General features: G+C 40.1%; 2 protein-coding genes and 1 pseudogene across 9 annotated transcripts in view; 2 read left to right on the forward strand and 1 right to left on the reverse strand.

Annotated features, from left to right (window-relative positions):
* Positions 1-5088, forward strand: part of LIN54 (lin-54 homolog (C. elegans)) — a 155439-nt gene extending 150351 nt beyond the window's left edge. The window contains exon 15 of the mRNA XM_006885328.1: positions 4342-5088. Within this exon, the coding sequence (XP_006885390.1) occupies positions 4342-5088 (747 nt within the window). The remainder of the gene's footprint in view (positions 1-4341) is intronic.
* Positions 4527-24445, forward strand: part of SEC31A (SEC31 homolog A (S. cerevisiae)) — a 90360-nt gene continuing 70441 nt past the window's right edge. For 4 of the 8 annotated variants that reach the window (XM_006885266.1, XM_006885268.1, XM_006885272.1 and 1 more), the window contains exons 1-2: positions 4538-4704; positions 18454-18536. In XM_006885266.1, the coding sequence (XP_006885328.1) occupies positions 18458-18536 (79 nt within the window). In that variant the 5' untranslated portion in view covers positions 4538-4704; positions 18454-18457. Of the gene's footprint in view, positions 4705-18453; positions 18537-24445 lie in introns of those variants that run through there. The other 4 variants (XM_006885267.1, XM_006885271.1, XM_006885270.1 and 1 more) reach the window with 4 other exon arrangements.
* Positions 22532-23845, reverse strand: LOC102876295 (annotated as a pseudogene).

Consider the following 24445-nt stretch of genomic DNA (forward strand, 5'->3'; position numbering starts at 1 on the left):
GGCAAAGTCCAAGTTTACAAAGATGGTGTTTCCCCACAGACCTCTGGGAACTGTAGTCGGTACCTGCAGTTGTAGCAGACCAAGATCTAAATTCTTAAAGAACGTGTCTACACATCTTAACTTGAAAAATTTTGGATTATATTGTCTTTTTTTTGATTATCTTTTTAAAACAAGTAAGCTAATGTTTTGAAAGTAGCATTTTGTTTAAAACTAAGGTCAACTTTTATTTGATTTATGGCTAGACTTGTCTATTAGTTGTTAAATTGTATTAATTGACTTTTTTGAACTAATACACATTTTCTCTTTGGGTACAGGTAATTCCTGCTTGGTTCCAACGTATCAAAATAGCTGTTTCTGCAGTTAATCACACCAACAGTATGGATAAAATTTCATTGGTGTGGTACTAATTGAATTGTTTGTAAAGTATAAACTTGGCTGTTAATTCTTTACAAATCACTGTGCATCACAATATTTGACCACTTGAATAATTTATAATTTGGCAGTTGCTCTACCCAGTATGAGAATATAGGGCATATAGTTTGATTGCCTTATTATTTCCCAGGCATTAGTCTATGCACCATTATATATAAATGGGAAATCAAGCAAGAGAATTGATTAACAGAGACAAAAGAGGAGCAAAGAAGCAAAAATATTTTATAACACTAACTGAAATTGGACAAAGTGATGCTACAGGATAAACCAAATTGGAAAGTCTGAATTTTTTTTATCTTTCTTTCTTATGAATTTTTTAAAAATAAAATTACATCTTTACATTTGAGTAGCAGCAGGGACAAAAATGACTTCAGATTAAACTAGAACATTTCTTTTGGTAAAGTGAATATAATCACAATCGCATCCCAGTGAGTTTGGGCTAGCATTCTAGCGTAAGTGTTGTAATTGGTTGTTGCATCGAAAGAAAACATTTCACAGAGACTGGGGAAAAAAAACCCACAATCAACAGTGAAAAGTCATTTCTTCATTTCAGAAGACATGTAAATTTGGTAATGTTAAGCTGGAGAAATGGCTAGTTGGAAATTTGTACCTAGATTCCAAAGTGTACAGGAAATTCTTGTTCTGCATAGTGATGCCCAAAACTATATAGAATTCAAATGGAAAGTAAATGGAGAAAATACAGGTGACCATAGATATTGACATTGCCATTAGAGAATCTAGCTAGGTAACCAGAGACATTTACCAAACTTGAAAACATAGATGAAGAAAGGGATTGTTACTCTAAATGATGAAAATGTCTCAAAGGACTTGATGCTGGTGAACTACATCAAATTGAAAGGAGCTCTCGGAGTCTCTAATATTGCCAGTGCAATGAATAAAACTAGGTTACAAAATATCAATAAACAGTATATTTATAGCCAATAGTGAGAAATTATTTCACACATTTTCAAGGCCCTAGGAATGCATAAATAGTTTAAGCTTGCACAGTTGCATGGTTAAAGCAAGGGTTGTCTAGTTGAAATAAATTGAAGTCCATGTTTAGCCAAATGTGTACATCAAGTTTATAAACATTTTTCTCTGTGGTAATCCATTATATTGATATTTACTTTTATATTGCCTTTGTATACTGTTATGTCGAACGTTTGAAATAAAGTTTTGTAATACTGAATGTATCCTATTTGGCCTCTGAGTATATTGGTAGAAAATATCCCAATCAGTAAGGATTTTTTCCGTTTTCTCTGCAAATGACCACAACAGAATTAGGTGTTAGTGGCCATATGGTCTCATGCCACACCAAAGAAGGTATAGATAGTACATAAAACATAAAGGGGGCAGTATTTTCTCAATAGTATAAATATACTGACCCAAGTATAAAAACCAATGACCACCCTTAGATGGGGCTTCAGTTTTTGAGAAAATCCTCTGCTTTCCCAGATCTGCAGTATAGTGATTTGGATATTGGGAAAAAAAAACCCAAAACCAACCCACTCTAAAGGGTGGTGGTGGTATTCCATTAAAACATTTATTGATGCCAGTATTTGAATTTATATAGTTTGAAATCACAAACATTTTTTTGTGTGTATATATATGTATGTATGTATGTATGTATGTCATTGGGGTAAAGTTGAGCGTTTTCATGAATCCTTTTTCTATGCTACTGCATGTTTCCGGATAGCAGGAGGTCTTTTGGGAATGGGGCTGTAGAAATGGACATGGGTTTGGTATTTTCTCTTGTCAATGATTGTCTCACTTCACACAGGGATTTATATTGGCATTTGTATAGGTAAACTAGTCTTGCCACCCAAGAAACACAAAAGGCTGTTTAGAATACATGAGAAATTAAACAATCTGTTTAAGTCAGTCTTACAACCCTATAGAAAGATTTCGTCTCATCAGTACTTTTATTTTGCCTCTGCCTTAAGGAATTAAAGACCTGGGTTGAATGAAGTTCTGGTATTACAGCAAGTCATCCTCTGGTATTACTTGCATTGCTGTAAAAATTTCTAAGCTAATTCAGAAAAAGCTCTAGGTAGTGATACCACTTGTGATCCTTTGCAAAGTAAGAAAACGAGATATTTCTTCTGGTGCATAGTCAATAAAACACATTCTTCTGGTATTCTCTGTTCTTAGCCAGGATCCATCTGACAGCAGTGACATCCCTGGTGCCATGACTTCTTCCCAACCTAGCTTGAACTTCTGACAGTTCATTGTCAAAGTACTGTTTGAGCTGTTTTTAGATGATCTTCAGCAATATTTTGCTTGGATGTGATAATAAATTGATAATTTCCACATTGTGTTGGATTGCCCTCCTTGTGGATGAGAAAAATATGTGGCTCTCTTCCATTCAGTTGGCCAGTCAGCTGTTCTCTAAATTTCCTGGCACAGATTTTTGAGCAGTTACAGAGTTACATCTGTTAGCTGAAGCATATCAATCAGTATTCCATCAATTCATGGGGCCTTATTTTTTGCCAATCTCTTCAATTCAGCTTGAACTTCCTGTGTTACCATTGCTCTTGTTCGTATGTTAAGTACTTTGTAAGACTTTTCAGTGTCTACTTCAATAAAGGTCCTTACCACTCAGACAGTAGGTGACATCATGATAGATAAAGATTGAAACTGTCAGTGATTTTATCATCAGTCTGCAGTCCCTTGGTACCAGCAAGCAGATCAGGACATTTAATGCTTTGGGCAAGGGGACCTCTCCAAAATACTGAAGAACTGAGTTGTCAGTTTGAAGACTGTTTCGCTTGATTCAGGCCATGGTTTGTTCCAACTCTGCTTTTGAGAGCTGGACAATATGGATGACAATTTCTGCCTTTGAAGTATTTTGAAGAACAGTACTGAATATCCCATGCACTACCAAAAAGATAGTCTTGGAAAAGGTGCAACCAGAGTACTCCTTGGAAGCAAAGATGGCAAAGCTTCATCTCCTAAGCACATGTTGCTAGGAGAGGCAATTCCTTGGATATCCTTCTTGGAAAAGTGAAATGACAGTGACAGTGTTACTCGCTCAAAAAAAGGTGGATTGATGCAGTTTCTGCTACAGTAGGGTCAGGTATATCAGAAATGGGAATGGCACAGGATAGAACAAGATTCAAATAGATTTATAGGATTGCTAGGAGTCATTTTCAACAGCATCTAGCAAGGATACTAACTGGCCAACACTCTAGTCCTTGGGGCACCAGTGACAGTGGTAATAGAGGTCAACACGAAAGAATATGAATTAGAATGCTTCTCACCCCACTTATCTGCCTCTGGGTTAAGTCTGCAGCCACTTCAGCTCCCTTCATGTACTTGATAAACACTACTGCTGACGGTTGGGAACTCTGGTGGTCTAGCAAGGAGCTAGGCTGGCAGCCTGAAGATTTGAATCCACCAGCTGCTGCTTGGGAGAAAAAAAGGACAACTTTCCTGAGATTTACTGCCTCTGAAAATCCTGCTCAGCTACGGTTTTGACTTCCGTACATAACTAACAGGTTGGCAATTTGAACCCATAGTAGAAGCCTCAGCTTCCTGAAGGTTACAGTCTTAAATGCCATATAGAGAGGGCAGTTTTCCGCAACACATACGATATCCAGGGATCTGGGTGGCAACTCTTCTGGGGCGTGGGGGATTCTGGGAAGAAATCGGTTACATACATCACAACCTTTGAGTATGACCATATTGTTTAAATAAGTTTTAAAATGCAACATGGTAGAGTCAAGTAAGCAATTTCAAGAACCAAGTCACCAATTAGGGGAATAAGGGCCTTGCAGCCCAATTTTTATGTGGTTTTGTCTGAGGTTGGTGCTGCAGACGCTTCTCTAGTCCTGGTGATTGCTACGTGGCTTTCCAGTGGATCACAGCCCTTCTGACGGCTACACCCACTAAACCCTTGACACTCCCTAGTTCTGGCCACCACCCTGCGCGGCAGCCCTTGGTCCCCAGGCTGGCGTCAGCCCACGGGCGACGCTTCCCCCGCCCCCTCCGTGCGTGCCGGCTCTTCATCCCACCCCCCCCCCACCCCCCCCAGGGCGCGCCAGCTCGCAGCGCCGCGCCCGGAAGTGCAGCGGCGGGCTGCGCGAAGGAGCGGGCGGGGCGAGGCGTAGCTCCCGGAAGCGTCGGCTGGCCGGCCGGGCGGGGCTGCGGCTGCCACGTTGGAGCGGAACGTGGAGGTGGCCCCGGGCCGGGGAGGAGGGGCAGCTGCCAGTGCTGGGCCAGTTGACGGGTGCCGCGCTAACTCGAGAACCGGTCGCCGAGGGTCCCCGCCAGGTAAATCTGCCTCTTGTCCCAGCCCTAGGCCTCGAGGCCGATGAGCGCTCACACCTCGTCCGCAGCCTCGTCCCCTTCTGGCCCCTGCCGACCCGAGGCCCGGTCCCTGTGGCGGCGCGCCTCTGGTCTCCCTTTGGGCCCCGGTCCGACAGCGGCTGGCGTCAGCACTGGTTCGGGGATCGCGCCTGTCCGCCGATGTTTCCTTGGCGACCCAGGAGTTCCCAGAGGCTTACGATGGGGTGTCTTGCCAGGAAGTCTCAGCCAAACAGGTTCCTGGGGTCTGAGATTAAGAGACCTTCGGACTCTTGTGCACAAAGAGGTGCGGTCCCCAAGGGCGGAGGAAGAAAACAAACCTCTGGGTTACTTTGGCTGACTCTAGTGTGATTTTGATTTTTTGTTTGGATTTGAGCTGTTGCCTGTTTTAAAGCTTTGAACTGCAAGCTACTGTCATTTATGCAGGATCGGATTATTTTAAGGCCAGAAGTCGCCAGTTGCAGCTTGTATTTCGAAGGAAATAGTGTTGGAGGATTTTGCGGGCAAAATGTTATAGTAAGAGGTTAAAGTATGCGGCTTTTGTTAAATAATAAAAGCACTGCCTTTACTTGTGAGCTCAGGAAATCCATTTCCACTGACTTTATGAAGTTGCACACATGCGGTGATCTGGGGCAAATCTTTCCTCCTAAAACATCTTTTCTTACTAAAAAGGAATTAATTTCTCTGTCAGCAGCTGTCATTGTATTTAATCAGCAATTAAAAACTAGTCATTGTATTGTAATACCCTTTTTAATACACACCGAGTGTTCTAGAGTTGGTTAAAGCAGCTCCCCCGCCCCGGCCTTCTTCCCTCCCTCTGCTGCTTATTTCCCATCACCTCTTAGTTACGCTCTGGAAGAGACTTGTAGACTGGAGGAACTTTGGGACAGTTTGAAGTCCCTCAGTACTTGTGAATTTATATTATACACATCCATAGTTTTATGGATAACTTTAAAGTTACCTTAAAAAAGTCCAACCCAAATTCTTTTCTGGAACTAGCAACATACAAATAGAAAGAAATTAATAAACTGTGAAGAGCAATTATTCTTTGTGTTAAGTATGGATTAATAGTTGAGACTATAAAAAAATTTAAAAAAATATAATTGAGACTATGTCTGGTGATACATTGAGTGTGAAGACCAAGAAATCGATTTTTAGAAGTGGTTTGATTTTCTTATGTTCTTGTGAATTGCACCTTTCTGGTAAATGTTACAGATTAACTGGGAATTTCATGGGGTTAGGTAGCCTTTGTGTACTTTCAGAGATAAACATGAGTCTGTCCAGTTTTGTTTTGTTTAATTTTAGAAACATTTCTGAAGGCATTTTATAAAACTCTTTCCCCTCTAATAATAGTTTTCTGTGATTTTTTTCAAATGTATGTATATTTTTAAATGAACATGTTTGATCTAGAACTGGTCTTTCTGTTCATTACTCATTACTCATTGCCAACAAGTTGAAACTTTAGCTGATCCTTTATTAGTCTATTAATTTACCCCTAAATTAAGCTTACACATTCAGTCAGATAAAATATTCTGTATATATCATCCAGTTCTAAACAGTGTTGTTATTATGTGTCGTCGAGTCACCTGCAACTTACAGCGACCCTATAGCCCACATATTAATAGTTGTGACATCTGATTGAAAAAGATAGTTCTGTCTAAATAACAGGTCACGAAGACAGTGGGACAGTAAAACATTTGGCAAAAGAGGCAACTGGAAATATATAGGATATGTGTGCTAAGTGAAAATTCTGGCATTTTATTTGGATGGAATAAGATACTTTATAATATAAAATTTTATAAAATAATTTTAAGTCCAGTACAAGCAAATACAGATTGCTGAGACATTGTTTAGATAAAGTGGATTGGTTCACAGGACAGTTTTCATAAGGGAGATGGAACTTTATATAATAAAGCCTGAGTCAGAAGGTTGGAAGGAAGAAGAGGTCATTTCATGAAAGGAAAATTTTCCTATTTGTTGCTCTTAGAAAATTGGATCCCCCCTCCCAGTAGCATGAGGTTTTTGATCTCTAGTTAGCCCTCTATAACGTGTTACTTCATTTAATCCATACAGCATCTCATGAACTATTCACTTTTTAACTGTAGAAACTAAAGCTCAAAGAAATTGAATAGTGTATCTAGCCTATCATAGCAAATAAATAGCAAAACCAACATGCAAATCTGGGATTGATGCCAGAAGCCATTCTTTTAACCATAGGCTCTAACCTGGTAACTCAGTCTTCCCTAACCTAGCACAGTTTCTAAAATGTGCTTCTTCTCCAGATGTCACCATTCATGAGAATGCATTCCCAGTAATTACTTTTTCTAAATGTATTTCTTGTTGGTTGGAAATTCATTACCTAAACCCATTGGAAGGGCTAGGTTATTGGTCTTTGGACCTAAATCCAAGTTTAACTCTTGATGTTGCTCCTTACTGGCTTTTATAAACATTTTTATCTTTATTTGCCTTAGCCTTATCTCCCTTAAAATGTTCTTAAAATACAAAGACTTTACACTGTTTTAAACATCTAAGAACACATATTGCTAAATTGCATTGCGTAAGTCGGTTCTCAGGGACCTCTCCAGAGCAATGATGTCAGTATGGAGACTAAGGTGCACCTGATCCAGGCCATAGTCTTTGCAGTTGCTTGCTATGCATCAGAAAGCAGTGACTAGGGGTGATAGAGGGAGAATTAATGCCTTTGAGCTGTGATGCTAGAGAAGAGTATTGAATATACACCACGGACTGCCAGGAGAACAAACAGATTCATACTAGAGAGAGTGAAACCAGGCCGCTCCTTGGAGGCAAAGATTCTAAAGCTTTGTCTGACTTACTTTGGGCATGTTGCAAGGAGGGTCCAGTCCTTTGAGAGTGACATCATGCTTAGAAGGGTAGAGGGCAGCACAAGAGGAAGACTTGATGAGATGGATTGATTCAGTGACTGGGGGTAAAGGTGTCGTAGGTTTGTCATAGACAGTAAGGCTGGCATGGGATAGAGCAGGGTTCAGAGCTATATTGTACATAGAGTCTCTGTGAGTTACTTATGACTCAATGGCACATGACAACAACAATGCTCTTAAATTTCTTGAGGGAATTAGACGAATTTCATCTTATAGAGGTGACTAGAGAAATTTCCAAATTACTACTGGAGAGCATTGAGTTTATTTAATCTCAGACCTGTCATTAAAACAAAAAGTATGATAAGGAAGAAATAATAAATTATTAATATTAAATGTCATAATTATGTAGAAATTGGTTATACAGCTAATAAAGAGAAGTGTAGGAACAAAGTTGGGGTAGAATATGTTTGTGGATTGTCTTATCTGTAGTAACCTAGAGTCAAAGGACATCGTTTAAAGCTGACATATCAAGTTTGTAGAAGTGTAAGCATATTTAACAGTACAAAGGTAAATACTTAAAAAGATAATGTTATTATTGTATGGTGCATGAAAGAGGGACAGTAAGAAAATGATACAAACTAATTTTGTTAGTGTTCACAGTAAGTAGTTACTATGTAAAGAAATTAAGGAGTAAGGCTATGAAAGAAAATTATAGTTAAAAGTTAAACTATAAAGAACTATTAGAAGAAAAACACTCATTATTTTGAATAACAGAAAAATGATAAATTTACTTACCAAAAGAAAGTACACAACTAAAAAAACACCCCAAACCCTAGTAAAACCAAGTATAGCAAAATATGATAGAACTATCACCTCACTTATTAATCATATCAACTTGCTTAGATAAATGACCTTAGCTAACCTATGAAAAAGATTTTAAAATTTAATCACACACACACGGCTCTACAATCAACACTCTTGGAACCAGCAGCCAGGAAATATAAAGAAAAATTCCACTGGGAAGTCTGCTGTGAAGACCTTTCCCTGCATGAGTGCTGAGGAGCAATGATGTCATTCTAGAGACAAAGGTGCACTTGATCCAGGCTATGGTCTTTACAGATACATGCTATGTATCACAAAACTGGACAGTGACTAAGGATGACAGAAGAAGAATTGATGTCTTTAAGTTATGGTGCTGGGAAAAACCACCAAGAGAATCTTGGATAGGGTGAAACCAAACTGCTCCTTGGAGGCAAGGATTTTGAAGCTCAGTCTCACATACTTTGGGGACATGGCCAGGAGGGACCAGTCCTTGGAGAAGGACATCATGCTTGGAAGGGTCCTGGATGACAAGGATTGACTCAATAACTAAGGCAATGGAATTAGGTGTGTTGGAGTTAGTGGGACTGGCTCAGGATAGAGCAGGGTTCAGAGCTGTCGTATATGAGTGGCAGGTGACTCGACGGCAAATAACCACAACAACATTCAATACAGGCAGTAAATAAAGTATTAAAAAATTAAAGAGGGAAATGTATACATGTGAAAGTCACAAAAAAGCTATTAAGAGTTTTTTTTAGATCGATATTTAAGGTATTACTTTTAAAATGAGTCAGAGTAGAATTCAGGCTGAAAAACGTTACATGAGACAAGGATATGTCCCAGAAAAATTGACAGTGACATTTAACAGTATGGGTATCTGTGTTTTAGAAAACTATGTTTTGGTAAACAAAGTAAATTTCATAAAGAAAGAAGAAACTTTATGATGTTAGGAGAACTAGAAACATAGTAACAATAAGAAACTTAATTTAGTAAATTTTATTCAATAAAATTTAATTTATTCAGTAAATTTTAAAAAGTAGAAATAGTACCAAATGAAGCATAATATATATTAAAAAGTAGAAATAGTACAGAAGAATCACAGTGCTGTAAATTTAAAGTCCTCTTCACTACCTGGGAGTAAGTGGGTTTTTGGGGTTTTTTTCCCTAATCATAAAGAACTCTTTGATCACTGGAGAAATATAAATGGAAATTGTACAAAGTAAGGATTCTACATAGTAAAAACACTATGAATATACCTGATACAGAAAAAACTATGTTCAGAGAAAATAAAAAGCTTTAAATAAAAAAGCGTGAAAGCGAACAAGTTACACATTTACTTTAGAAGTTAAAAGAGAAAATGAAATCAAAAGAAGGTAAAAGGAATTAATGAAATTAAAAGCAAAGATCAGAACTAATCATAGAATTGGTTCTATGGGGCAAATCAGTAAACAAAAAGAAGCATGAATCTACATTTTTCAAGTGTACGTGAATGAATTACAAAATACGGTTAAAAAGAAAAAATGATCACAGAAAAAGAGTTTTTGAAAAATGACCTCAGTGAATAGGGAAAATAAAGATCATTTCTGTTGAAGAAATGGAGAAAATTACAGAAAAGAATCACTGTCCTAAAATACCAGACCAAAATACTTCACAGGATAATTTTAGTAAACCTTTTTTTTTTAATTTATTAATCATTTTGCAATGTTGTTTTGTGCCTTCAAGTTGGAGCCAACCATAGCTGACTCTCCAGTGAGTTTCAGAAGCAGTAAATCACATAGGAGGAGACTGCTCATCCTTCTGTGGAACAGCTGGTGGATTTTTTAAATTTTTTTTTATTTTTTATTTTATTTTGCTATTTTTTGTGTTGTCCCTCCTTCTCCGGCAGAGCATCTGGTGGATTCGACCGTGTACCTTTGGGATTGCAGTACAGCTTCTTGCCACTAAGGCCACCAGAGCTCTCATGCTTGTGGGACTTGTGGGACTTTGAGCAGGATATTGAGGACAAAAAGAGGCTGCTTCTGAGGCCAGGTGGACTGAATGCTTTCTCGTACTCTGTGCTCTCTCACACGGAGGGACTGGGAAGCCTACTGCTTTTTCGAGAACTTGACTGGAATGCTGAGTAGCCCTGCAGGCTGGGGAGCTGCTCTTCAGCTACCCGCACCACACGCTTTTTCCTGTGCACCACCATCTTCTTAGTAAACCTTTAAAGAATAACAATTCCAGTGCTACTACTGAAACAGTTATATTGTAGAAAAAAGGAAAATCTCAACTTTTTAAAAATGAAAAATGGCAGTCGTTAATACAAAAATCTGACAGAGTGCACCAGACAGGAAACTATGGTGGCAAAGTCACTTACTACGTTAGAAGCAAAAATCTTAAACACATTAGTTGAATAATGATCATCAAGAGGAGCTAATTCTAGTAATTAAAAGATGATTTAATATTCAGAAATCTATTGGACAGATTTTTTTAGGCCTAAGGAGAAAAAAAAATCATATATTCATCTCCAGTTGTTAAATGAAAAGTATTCAACAATTCGCATGGAATGTAGACTTTATGGAAATGTAGTAGTTGGATAAATCCCTTGAAACTATTCCTCTTGAGATTCTAGTTAAATGTTAAATCAAAGATATTCCCTGAGTCCTTCTTGAAACCAAACAGTAGTTTAAAAACTTTAGTAAAGAATGTCTGTTTTGAGTATTTTCCTCATTTAAAAAATTATTCATATGCGATCAGATTGAGAAGAACAATTCAAAAGGTTAGAAAACAAACTTAGGGGTGTTTTTGTTATTGTAGTTATGTGCTGGCAAGTTGAGGACTTACAGTGACCTATGAACAATGGCTCTGAACCCTGCCATATCCTGAGCCAACCAACTCTGACACACTTGACCCCATTGCCAAAGTCACTGTGTCAATCCATTTCATCTAAGGTCTTCCTCTCCTTCACTGACCCTCTACCCTTCCAAGCATGATGTCTTTCTCCAAGGACTGGCCCCTTTTGACAGCATATTCAAAGTATATGAGACAGTTTCAAAATCCTTGCCTCCAAGGAGTAACCAGGTTTCATCCTCTCCAGAACAGACCTGTTTGTTGTCTTGGCAGTCTGTGGTAGGTTCAGTACTCTTCTTCAACACCAAACCTCAAAAGCTTTGAATCTTCTTTCTTATTAATTTGTCCAGCTCTGAGATTCACTTGAGAAAATTATAGTCTGGATCAGGTGCACCTTGGTCTCTAGACTACATTTTTGCTCTTTAGCACTCTGGAGAGATCCTTGACAGCAGATTTTCCCAGAGCAACTGTCTTTTGATTTCCTGATTGCTAGTGCTAAGGGTGCTGATTGTTAATCTGAGCAAAATGAAATTGTTTACAACTTCAGTCTTTTCTCCAGCTATCATGGTGCTACCTGTTAACCTGGTGGTGAGGATCCATATTTTCTTGATATTGAGATACAATCTATTTTGAACGCTGCATTCCTTGATCTTCTGTAGCAAATGCTTCAAGTCCTGCTCAGTTTCTGCAAGCACAATTGTGTCATCTGCATGTCATATTCTTCTTCATAAAGTGTGGCTTCTCAAGTGACCTATTTAGTATATAGATTGAAAAGGTATGGAGAGAGGATAAATCCATAATGCATTCCTTTCTGGATTTTAAACCATTCATTCTTCCCTTGCTGTGTTCAGACAACAACTTTTTGGTTCAGGAATAGGTTTTGTATAAGCACAATCATGTGTTACAGAATAGGCATCCTTAGGGTACTTTCTGCTTTCAGCCAAGATCCATTTGACATCAGCAGTGATATCCCTCCTGCCATGACCTCGTCTGAATGCAGCTTGTACTTCCGACAGTTCTCTGTTGATGTCAGTTTTGGGTAATCTTCAGCAAGATTTTGTTTGCTTGTGATACTAGGCATTCAGCTTGTGTTAATGACTGAGGAATTCTTAAAAGGAAGATAAAAATAGTTCTGTAACTTTAGGATAGTTGTAGATGAAAAACTGTTGAGTTGATATATAGTGCTAAAGTGCTAGCAAACTCAGGGAAACTAGAGGAAAAAGAATCTAAAATGAGTTAACTGTCACTGTTAGCATATGGTGTGAGTGTTGGAAAAACAGAATGTATTGTCAAACTACTGCAATTAAGATAATTTAATACATGGTGTGTTGCAAGGATCAAGAGTTTGAATCAATCAGTGGCTCAGGGTAAAAGAAATGGGTGGGCTCCTCTCATGATTTACAACCTCAGAAACCCAATCGAGGATCTCTATGAGTTAGACTCAGCTTTGCAGTAGTGTTGATGCTGATGCTGACGCTGATGTTGATACTGTGTGTTGTCGAGTCAGAAGGGACCCATAGCTGACTATCCTCCAATGGATTTCAGAGGCTTTAAAAAGCACAGAAGATTGCTTATTTTTCTTTTGTGGAGCAGCTGGTAGATTAGAGCCATATGCCTTTGGGATTGCAGTTCAGCTTCTTACTATTAGGCCACAGTTGTTGTTGTTGTTGTTATGTGCCGTCGAGTCGTTTGCGACTCATAGCGACCCTATGTACAACAGCCCTAACCCCTGCTCTATCCCGTGCCAGCCTCATTGCCTCTGACACACCCATCCTGATTACCCCAGTCACTGAATCAATCCACCTCATAGAGGGTCTTCCCCTCCTGCGCTGTCCCTCTACTCTACCCAGCATGATGTCCCTCTCTAAAGACCTGTCTCTCAGTAGGTTTTGAATTTTACACAATGTCAAGAAAAGCAATGAAAAGGAGTTATTAGTATTATTTCTTATGCAAAGCTACAATATTTAAAGCAACATAGACACTTAGATTGCCAAAAGAACAAACAGATTTGTATTGAAAAATTTGCAGCCAGAATGAAAGAATGTACTTTGAGCATATTAACAGGAGTGGCCAAACCTGGAGAGAGACATCATAATTGGTTGAGAGTCAATAAAAAAAAGAGGAAAACTCTGAAGGAGGTAGATTAACAACAGAGTGTCTACCATACTGATAGTAACAACAGATGCCCTGATGGTGCAACCACTTAACACTTGGTTTCCAACCTAAAGGATAGCAGTTCCAGCCCACCCAGTAGCTGAAAGGCAAAGATAAGAGACGAACAACCCCTATGGGGTAGTTCTGTTCTATGACATGAGGTTATATTGAGTCAAATTCATTTGACAGTGTGAACAAATGTAACACCATGTTCTACTAAATATGCAAGTAAACAGACTAACCTGAGGAATGAAATAGTAAATTCAGAAAGAAACATAAAATATACAGAGGAATTTATTGCATGATAATGATAATATTTAAAATTATTAAGAAAAAAACTGGACCGTTTAGTAGTCTTGTAACAAGAAAAAAAGAAACTTATGCTATATACCAAGATATATAGAAAAGTCTCAAACCTAATAGAAAAATGGGCCAGTGATATAAATAAGTATGACTAAATTGTTAGGTGTCATCTAGTCAGTTACAACTAAGATTGACCCTGTATACAAAAGAAAGAAACTGCCTGGTTCTGTCCCAACTCCCCAGCCACTGCTGTGCTTCAGACCATTGTTGCAACCCCTGTATCAGTGTGTCTTCTTTACATTTTCCTTTTTTCCACTGGTCAAGCATAATCTTTGCCCAAGGACTGGCCCCTTCTGATAACATGTCCAAAGTACATGAGACAAAATCTGGCCATCCACATTAGACATAGGATCTTTCTAGCTGTACTTCTTTCTAAGATAATTTGTTTGTTGGTAGCCAATGATATATTCAGTATTCTTCACCACCGTCATGATTCAAACTCATCAGTGAGGCAGTTAGAAATGCTATGTATGGCTTGATCAGGCTAATCTTACTTCTCAAGGTGATGTCTTTGTTTTTTAACACTTAAAAGTGTTAACATCTAATAAACGTTTCATAAGAAAAGAAGTGTTAACATCTGTAAAAAGAGGGTTTTTATGCAACAGATTTGCACAGTAAATTGTTATTTGCCATCGAGTCATCTATGATTCATACTGACCCTATGAACAACGTATCTGAACCTATGCCCTATCCTATACCTTTTTTTACAGTTTCTGCCATGCTTGAGCTCATTGTTACTGTCACCGTCAGTCCATCTTGTTCAGGGTATTTCTTTCTTTAACTGACCCCTCACCTTTCCAGCATGATGTCTTGTTCAAGGAATGACCTTCCTGACAACCATTGTCACCTCTAAGGAATAACATGGTTGTGTTTCCCTCAAGACAAGCTTGTTTGTTATTTTGGGCAGTTCATGGGTTATTTATTATTCTTTGCCAGTACCACAGTTTAAAGGCATTAGTTCCTCTGTCATCCTTATTGATTGTCTAACTGTCAGATACTTAGGAAGTGTTATGAGTATTGTACAATATAATATGTTTGACTTCTTGACTGCTGCTTCCATGAACATTGATAGTGGATCCAGGTAAAAATGAATTCTATGATGTCAGTACTTTTATGTGTTTATTATGAAATTGCTTATTGGTCTAATTGAGAAGATTTTGTTTTCTGTGTATTAGATGTAATCCCTACTGGAGTCTTTTATGTTCATCATTTATTGCCACTGAGTTGGAACTGACTCATAGATGACCCTCCATTGGGCTTTTGAAGGCTCTAAATCATCTGGGAAAAGTCTGGTCATCTTTATCTCAAGGAGCTGATGGTAGATTAAAACAGAGAGGTGCTTCCTGTGGGCTAGCAGAGCTCAGTACATACTTAAAATAATTTTCCTTTTCAGCAAGTAGAGGTGAATCATCTGTATGTCATAGATGGTTAATTAGCCTTATTTCAGTACTGATGGTGTTTTTTTCTTCATAAAGGCCGGCTTCTCAAATTACTTGTTCAACATACCAATTAAGTGTAGTGAAAGGAGAAGTCTTCGATGTATGTCCTTCCTGATTTTAAACCATGCAATATCCATTGTTCTGTTTGAGATTGCTTCATTGTGTATGTACACTTTTCTCATGAGCACTATAAAGTGTTTTGCAATTCCACTTCTTCATAATGTTCACTATAACTTATTATGATCACCTAGTCCTTAGTTGTTGTTATGTGCCGTCGAGTCTCTTGCAACTCATAGCGACCCTATGTACAACAGCCCTGAACTCTGCTCTGTCCTGTGCCAATTGCACTGTCTCTGACACTCCCATCCCAATTAACCCAGTCACTGAATCAGTCCACCTCATAGAGGGTCTTCCCCTCCTGCGCTGTCCCTCCACCCTCCCAATCATGATGTCCCTCTCTAAGGACAGGTCTCTCCTTACAACATGTCCAAAGTATGTTAGATGGAGCCTCAGAATCCTTGCCTCCAAGGAGCCACCCGGTTTAACCCTCTCCAGGACAAATCTGTTTGTTTTCCTAACAGTCCGTGGTACCCTCAATACTCTTCTCCAGCACCACAGCTCAAAGGCATCAATGCTCCTTCTATCCTCCCTAGTCATTGTCCAACTCTCTGATGCATAACAAGTGATTGCAAAGACTATGGCCTGTATCAGATGCACCTTAGTCTCCAGAGAGACACCGTTGCTCTTCAGTACTTTGGAGAGGTCCCTAACAGCAGACTTTCCCATTGCAATATGCCTTTTAATTTCCTGGCTTCTGGTGCCAAGAGTGTTGACTGTGGAGCCAAGCAAACTAAAGCTGTGAACAATCTCGATCTCTTTTACCATCCATCCTGATTCTGCCAATTAGTCCAGTGGTGAGAATCTTTGTCTTCTTGACATTGAGCCTCAATCCATATTGTAGGCTGCAGTCCTTGACCCTCTGCAGCAGGCGCTTCAGGTCCTTCTCAGTTTCAGCAAGCAGTGTTGTTTCATCTGCATAACGCAGATTGTTAGTAGATCGTCCGCCAATCTTGACCCCACATTTCTTCTCATAGAGCCCTTAGAATAGTCAATAAAATGCAGGTAAACATCTTTCTAGTTATTTTCTACTTTCAGCCGAGATTTGTCTGACATCAGCAGTGATATCCTTGGTGCTCTGCGTCTTCTTCGTAATTCAGCCTTAATTTTTGTCAATTCTTTGGTGATGTGACTTAATTTTTTAAATTATCATAAGAAAAATTTTACTTGCATTTTATACTGTTGATAATTTTTAATTTCTATATTCTTTTGAATCACCTTTCTTTAGAATGAATGCAGATATGGATCTCTTTCAGTCAGTTGGCCTTCTATCTGCTTTCAGATTTCCTTGCTTAGATTAATGAGCACTTGTAGCATTATATCGTTTTGCGGAAACATCTCTGTTGATACTCTGTCATCCTGGAACTTAGCTTTTGCCAACACCTTCAATAAAACTTCTTTTAATACCATCAATTCTTGGCCATATGTTACCTCCTGAAATGGTTGAATGTTGATCATTTCTTTTAGTAGAGTGATTCTGTGTATTCCTTTCATCTTTTTTTTTGTTTAATGATTCTTGTGTAATTCAGTATTTTGTTCCGTCTTGCAACTCAAACGTGGATTGGATTTTTTTGTTTCATTTTTTCAGCTTGAGAAATAACAAATATTTTCTTCCGTCTTGGTTTTCTAACTTCAGACCTTTGCACATTTCATTATAATACTTTGCATTGTCTTATCTTTTACTATCACTCACATTTCAGAATAGATCTTGAAACATTCTTTTCAGTGATGAATGTGCCATCATTCCTCTTCCCTTTGTCATTCCTGACAGTAGACGATTTCAATAGAAATATTGAACCATGTTCAATTCAGAATGGCCAGTACCAGCTCGTTTAACTCATTAATGCTTAGGACAGTATCATTAAATACTCCATTTAATTTTTTACAGCATCTTCTACATTTCATGCTCTGATTATTAATAAATATTTACAGTTGTTCTCATTTTGAGTTGTGCTTTGTCAGCAAATGAAGATCATGAAAGCTTTATACCTTCTGCATCATTAAGCTTGACTTTACTTTGAGGAACATCCAGTTGTATTTTAAATGTGCTTAAACTCAAGTTCATCTTCTGACACTGTATCATACAGTGTTCTGCTGCTTGTAAGAAGGTGCTCACAGGACAGTTTTCTTTTGAAGTACATCATGGGATTGGCCTTACTAGTCTGTCTGTCTTTGGAAGTTTCTTTCTACCATGAATGATGTTGCTGATATTTGAAATAACAGTGCCATATCTTTCAACAGCACAACTACATGCATGACACCACAGTATGACAAACTAGTTACAGAAATACTGTTGTTTCTGTTGTTGTTAGGTGCCATCAAATTTACAGTGACTCCTCTGAATAGCACATCTGAACTTTGCCCTATCTTATACTGTAGATAGTCCATAATCATATGCAAAGATGCAAACATTAATTGTAGTAAAAGCAGTGTAAATTGTAACTGCACAGTGATTTTTTTTTCACTTATTATGTTGGTAAAAATCTAAAATTGTGACAGTACTATGTAGTGAGACTTGGACACCAGATAATCTTTTATTATTAGTTTTGAGTGTGTAAATTTAGGAAACACAGTGTTTCTTAAATTTTCCCATCAAAGTAATTTTCATAATAGAAGAGACTGCCTAAATAAGTAGTATGTTGCATTGTAACTTAAAGTGACAGTTCCTACATATTTCTGCTTTATCTTAAAAATCTTTGCACTTAGTATGTTCTCTGTGGTAAGTTTGTTTTAACATAGATATTTAAGATTACTTTTTCCATTAAGTAAAACTGCTCCAGGAACGTGTACCTTACTTATTATATAACTTCTTTGTCACCCATACTTGTTTGAGAAGATCATTGTATAGCAAAGTTAATTCCTCATATACTACTCTGTATTGTTTTATGATTTTTTTCAAAAGGAATTTTTAACTGAAAAATTACACTGTGTAAGTAGTTAAAATAACTTACATAAACATTAAAAAGAATGAAATAAGTTTTCTCTTATTTTTCTTAATAAGCACTTCTGACAAAAGACAGTACAATCATTTTGGTTTATTGGTGCCTTGATGTTACTAATGTTGTAGTGGTTTGTTCAGTATATTTCCATGTAAATCACATTTCTGAGTTCTCTTTTACATGTTCAGTATATTCAATATGTAATATTCTCTTCAGCAGGATGAAGCTCAAGGAAGTAGATCGCACTGCCATGCAGGCATGGAGCCCTGCCCAGAATCATCCTATTTACTTAGCTACAGGTAAGTTGAAAAGACAAAAGAGAATATCTATAACCTCTTCACCTCTCAATATGGCTTATTTGTGCTTTAAGATTCAACTTGAGCTTCATTTCTTCTAGAAAGCCACCCCTCTGGCAATTACCACCATCCTCTCCTGCTAAGTCTAATGGCTCTGTCTGTGTTCACACAGCTTCCTGGACACGATAGCATTTATCATGCTGTATTACATAGTGTCTTCCCATTTTACAAAGATTATATTTTGCCCACATTTATTAGTTTAATTTTAAGCGTAGTGACTGACATATAAAGCTAACTCATTACCGTTGCTTTGGAACTGACTCATTTTTGACCCTCCAGCAGGTTTTTAGAAGCTGTGAATCGCAAGGGAGGAAGTTATTCTCCTGTGGAGCACTGGAGGATTTGAACTCCTTACCCACTAGGTCACCATACCTCCCTGAAAGGAAAGATAGTTAATAATTATAAATTTGAGTGAATGACAAGCAATCTTGAGGCCAGTATTTTTGTTTATTTTTTGAGACTTCTACTTTTTTGCAATAATGAATGATTGAAAATCCAACCTTTCTGTAAACTAGCATTAAAATCACAATTTAAAAAGCTTATTATTAAAAATAAAGTGTTCAACTTTGTTTTATTGAAGACGTTACAACAGGAGTTTAGTCAAAAAAGACCAAATCCCATGCATTATCAGACTCTTCAGATCCTTCTTTCATTGCTTCCCACTTTCTTCTCCTCAGCTGGAGCAGCAGCAGTGGAGGGCTCGGGTCCTCCAGCCCGTGTGGCCCCCACTGCTGGGGCAGGTCCACCAGCACCCACAATGCAAATGAGGCTCTCAATGTTGACATTTTCCAGGGCCTTTACAAACAGACTAGGCCAGAAAGGTTCAACCGCTACCTTAGGCATCGATTTTATCCTCCATGAGGTCATGTCATTGTCTTGCAGGATGAGGGCTAAACAGATGCAGACGAGAGATCAGAGACAGAGACCATGGGTTGTCAGTATTTTTATTTGAAAAGAGTTGGGCTTTCTAGGTACATTCTCTCCAACATCTATTTCTTACTGCCTTATTAAACTTTGCCACTGTTACTAGAGTGAGATGGTACCTGATTGTGGTTTTGATTTGCATCTCTCTTACTGCCAGTGATTTTGAGCATTTCTTCATGTGTCTGTTTGCCATTAGAATATCTTCCTCTGTGAAAATTCTTTCCATGTCATTTGCCCATTTTTTAACGGAGTTACCATTCTTTTTCTTGTGAAGACCCAGTTGTTGTAAGACTCTTGTCTGAGATGGTCTTATCAAATGTTTGTTCCCAGTCATTAGGCTTTCTTTTCACCCTCTTGGGAAAAGTTTTTGATGCACACATGAATTTAATCTTTAGAAGGTCCCATGCATCAATTTTATACTATTCAGATTGTGCAGTTCTGGCTGTGTTTGACAATCTATTTATAACTTGGACTAGAGCTTCTAAGCTGGATGCCAATTTGTCTCTTAGGAACTTTATGGTTTTGGGCATTACTCCCAGTAACTCTTATACATTGTTGGTGGTATTGTAAAATGGTATAGCCATTCTGGAAGACAGTTTGGCACGTTCTCAAAAAGCTGAACATAGAAATTTCATACGACCCAGCTCCTCCACTACTTGGAATATTTTGTTGTTATGTGCTGTCGAGTCGCCTGTAACTCATAGCGACCCTGTGTGCAGTAGCCCTAAACCCTACTCTATCTTGTGCCAATCTTATTGTCTCTGACACATCTGCCCCCGTTAACCCTAGTTGCTGAATCAATCCATCTCATTTAGGGTCTTCTTCTCCTGTGCTGTCTCTCTACACTGCCGAGCATGACCGTCCTTGCAACATGTCCAAAGTATGTTAGACGAAGCTTCAGAATCCTTGCCTCCAAGGAGCAGCCTGACTTAACCCTCTCCAGGATGAACCTCTTTGTTCTCTTAGCAGTCCATGGTATATTCAATACTTTACTCCAGCACCGCAGCTCAAAGGCATCAGTTTTCCTTTTTTTTTAAATTATTATTAATTTTAATGAAAGTTTATAGAGACTGAGGATTTCCATTAATTCATTGTTGCACTTTCTCCCTCCCCCCAATTAGCTTTTCTCTTTGAAAAGTAAAAGAAAAATTCATTTTTATACAATCCCTCCCCCCCAAGTCCACTCCACTATGCAGCCTTCATTCTGGACTCCTGTCATGACAGTAATACCTAATCACATATTCCTTTTAAATAGCGTCCTCCCTCATTTGTTTCAATGCAGTATACATTATTTATCCCATCTTTCTCAGTCTCCCCCCAACCCTGATGTCAGTTCTGTTTTACAACAGTGGCACTATGCTGTATTTGTCCTTTTGTGACTGAGATATTTCACTCAGCATAATGTCCTCCAGGGTCACCCATTTTGAATACGATTGCATGAGATCCTTGTTTTTCAGTGCAGCGTAGTATTCCATTGTGTGAATGAATATACCACAGCTTCTCTATCCATTCGTTTAGGTTGTTTCCAACTCCTTGCTATTGTGAACAAAGTCGCAATAAACATGGGTGTGCATGTATCTGCTTGGGTGGCAGTTATGGTCTCTTTGGGTGTATTCCCAGTAGTGGAATTGCTGGATCAAATGGTATCTCTATTTGCAGCTTTTTGAGAAAGCACCACACCGCCTTCCACAGTAGTTGCACCATTTTACACTTCCACCAACACTGAATAAGTGTTCTAGTTTCTCCACAACCTCACCAGCATTTGTTGCTTGCTGTTCTGTTAAATTTTGCTTTCTTACTGAGGTGAGATGATATCTCATAGTTGTTTTGATTTGCATCTCTCTTAGAGCTAGGGATGTTGAACATTTCTTCATGTGCCTGTTGGCCATCTGCATGTCTTCTTTGGTGAAGTGTCTGTTCAAATCCTGTGCCCATTTTTCAATTGGATTGTTTACCTTTATCTTATTGTGGTGTTCAAGTATTTTATAAATTCTAGATATAAGTCCCTTATCTGACATGTCATTACCAAGTACTTTTCCCAGTCTGTGGCTTCCCTTTTTAGCCTGTTGGAGAAGTTTTTGGATGTGCATAGGGATTTGATTCTTAGAATGTCCCATTCATCTATTTTATCTTCTCCTGGTTGTAGATTTCTCAAGATACTTGGAAGACTGTTTATGTCAGTTCTCCTTCTATCATCCCTCATCATTGTCCAGCTCTCTGATGCATAGCAAATGATTGCAAAGACCATGGCCTGTATGAGGCACACCTTAGTTTGCATACTGACATCATTGTTCTTCAGTACTTTGGAGACGTCTCTGTAACAGCAGACTTTCCCAACACAATATGTCTTTTAATTTCCTGGCTGCTGGTGCCAAGAGTGTTGATTGTGGAATAATCTAAAGCTGTTAACAATCTCTCTTCACCATCCATTATGATGCTGCCAATAGGCCTAGTGGTGAGAATCTTTTGTTTTCTTGATATTGAGCTTCAATCCATATTGAAGGCTTCAGTCTTTGACCTTCTGCACCAGTCAGTTTAGGACTTCCCTAGTTTCAGGAAGCAGGGTTGTGCCATCTGCATAACACAGATTGTTGAGGATTCTTCCTCCAAACTTGGTTCTACACTTCTTTTTTTTTTAAACTTCAAATCTTCTGTTTATTCTGTCATAGTTAAGGAATAAATTACAGATCTGTGCACCAGCGGGCCCTACTACCCTCCTGCCGCTATGAGCAGCACGCTTGGGGCTGCCTCTGCCCCACACACGGCTCCAGGACCTAGCCGCGTGGGCCTCTGCTGTAGTCATGTACACTGCAGTGAGGACACTGGGTCAAATGCTACCGAAGGGCGGGTCCCCTCAGGGCAGTGGGACAGGCATGTGTCTTGCCAAGCCTAATCCCTTCAAAATCAAGCAAGGGGCTGCATCTCTTGCTGCAGCCCTGAACAGAGGCCCTGGGGAGCGTGGGGGCTGTGGTGGAGCACTAGACTGACCCCAGGCGGAGCCAATCCTGCTTTATTCATGAGAGCTTCTCCATGGTGGTCAGGAGCTCAGGCTTCAGAGCCCACCAGTCCAGCTCCGCGCCCGAGGCCTTCATGTCCTCCAGCACAGCGGCGTCCAGCGAGAAGTTCAGCAGAGCCGAGGGCACCAGCCCACACTCAGTGAAGGCCAGATTTTCATCCTCCAGCAGTTTCTGGCCGCCAGAAGCCAGCAGCTCAAAGGGCAGCCAGTCGTTCTGCAGCGCCTCCCACACAAAGCCGTACAGCACGGGGATCCGCTCCCTGGCGTAGAAGGTCCCCTGCAGCAGGCAGCCATCGGGCAGGCCCACGCGCGGCATCGTGTAGGTGTACTTGCGCATCTCCCGCTGCTCCTCCTTCTCCCGCATGGCCTTGGTCCGGAGCACTCTTAGCTGCTCCACCGCCTCTGCTCACGCTGGAGCTCCTCAGAGGTCAGGGCGAAGAAGTCCGCTGGCAAGTCCAAGTGTGACGCCAGGGCCGAGGGCTTGAAGAGGCGGCGCTGGCGGTCCAGTAGGGCCCGCACGGGCTCCGCACGCAGCAGCTGCACCATGTGCTGCTCCAGGCTCTGCGGCTGCGCCCGAGCTTCCTCGCCCAGCATGTAGAACTCCTCGGGCTCCTCCTGATCTGGAACAGAAAGGGACACCTTCTGGAACCTGATGGCCTCAAAGAACTCGTGGGTCCCGTCCAGACAGTAGATGCGCTCCTGGAACACCTTGTTCTGCAGTTTGATTTTCTGGTACTTTTCCTCCTGGGGGTGCAAGTGAATGTTATCCAGGTACTTGCCGATGGTGTCCACACCCAGCTTCACTTGGTCCCAGTTCTTGTTGAAGGTGTGGATCTTCATGATGGAGGCCCCGACTGGGTCCATGAAGAAGTGAGACAGAATGGCCTCTTTGATGTGGGCTTCACGCTGGTCCTTCCTCAGGGTGGCCCCTGTGAGTGGGCAGATGAAGTACACTCCAGGCACTGCCAGGTGGGCAGAACCATCCTCTTTGGAGTCTGGAACCATGTTGTCCCCAGGAGCCTCTGAGTTCCCACTGCTGGTGGCTTCTGCACGCAGCTCCTTTCTCACCTGGTTCCGGATGGACTCCTGTGAGGTGGGGCCCCGAGCCCGGGGCTGCTTCTGCTCCAGCCGGGCCAGGGCTGCAGTGGCCGCCATCTGTGCCTCATTGGTGGGACCCTGGCTGGACAGCTTGAGGGATGGCTGGCTGGGCTTGTCTTTGGGGGCCTTCTCCTCCACGGACTCTGAGTTTCTGGCTGGGCCCCGTGCTCTTGAATTTGATGTCAGCCTTTATGGCTTGGAAGAATTTCTTCATGATGATAGGGGCCCGGCGGTGGGGGGCGCAGGGCCCAAGGCGGGAGTCCACACTTCTTATACAGCCCAGCCTCCCAGATAATCTGTTCTGCATATAGATTGAAAAGGTATGGAAGTAGAACATATCCCTGATATACACCCTTTCCAGTTTTGAACCATGCAGTGTTCCCTTGATCTGTTCTGACGACTGCCTCCTGGTCCAAGGAAAGGAGTCACATAAGCACGATGAAGTGTCTTGGGATTCCCATTCTTCTCAGAGTCAGCCACAGTTTATTATGGTCCCACAATCAAATGCCTTTGTATATATAGTCAGTGAAACACAGACATTCCTCTGGTACTCCCTGCTTTCAGCCAACATCCATCGTACATTAGCTACAATATCCCTAGTACCACGACCCCTTCTAAACCCAGACAGCACTTCTGGCATTTCCCCATTGATGTGCTGTTCCAGTCGTTTTTGGATAATCTTCAGCAGAATCTTCCTTGCATGTGATATTAATGATATCGTCAGAAGAGACTCTGAAAATTGCACTGGAGCGCAGAGAAGCCAAAGCACAGGGAAGAATTCAAGATACTAAAGAGTTGAATAGAAGATTTCAAA

Source organism: Elephantulus edwardii, unplaced genomic scaffold, assembly GCF_000299155.1.
Source record: "Elephantulus edwardii isolate Elephantulus edwardi_28Jun2011 unplaced genomic scaffold, EleEdw1.0 scaffold00042, whole genome shotgun sequence".
Lineage (NCBI taxonomy): Eukaryota > Metazoa > Chordata > Mammalia > Macroscelidea > Macroscelididae > Elephantulus > Elephantulus edwardii.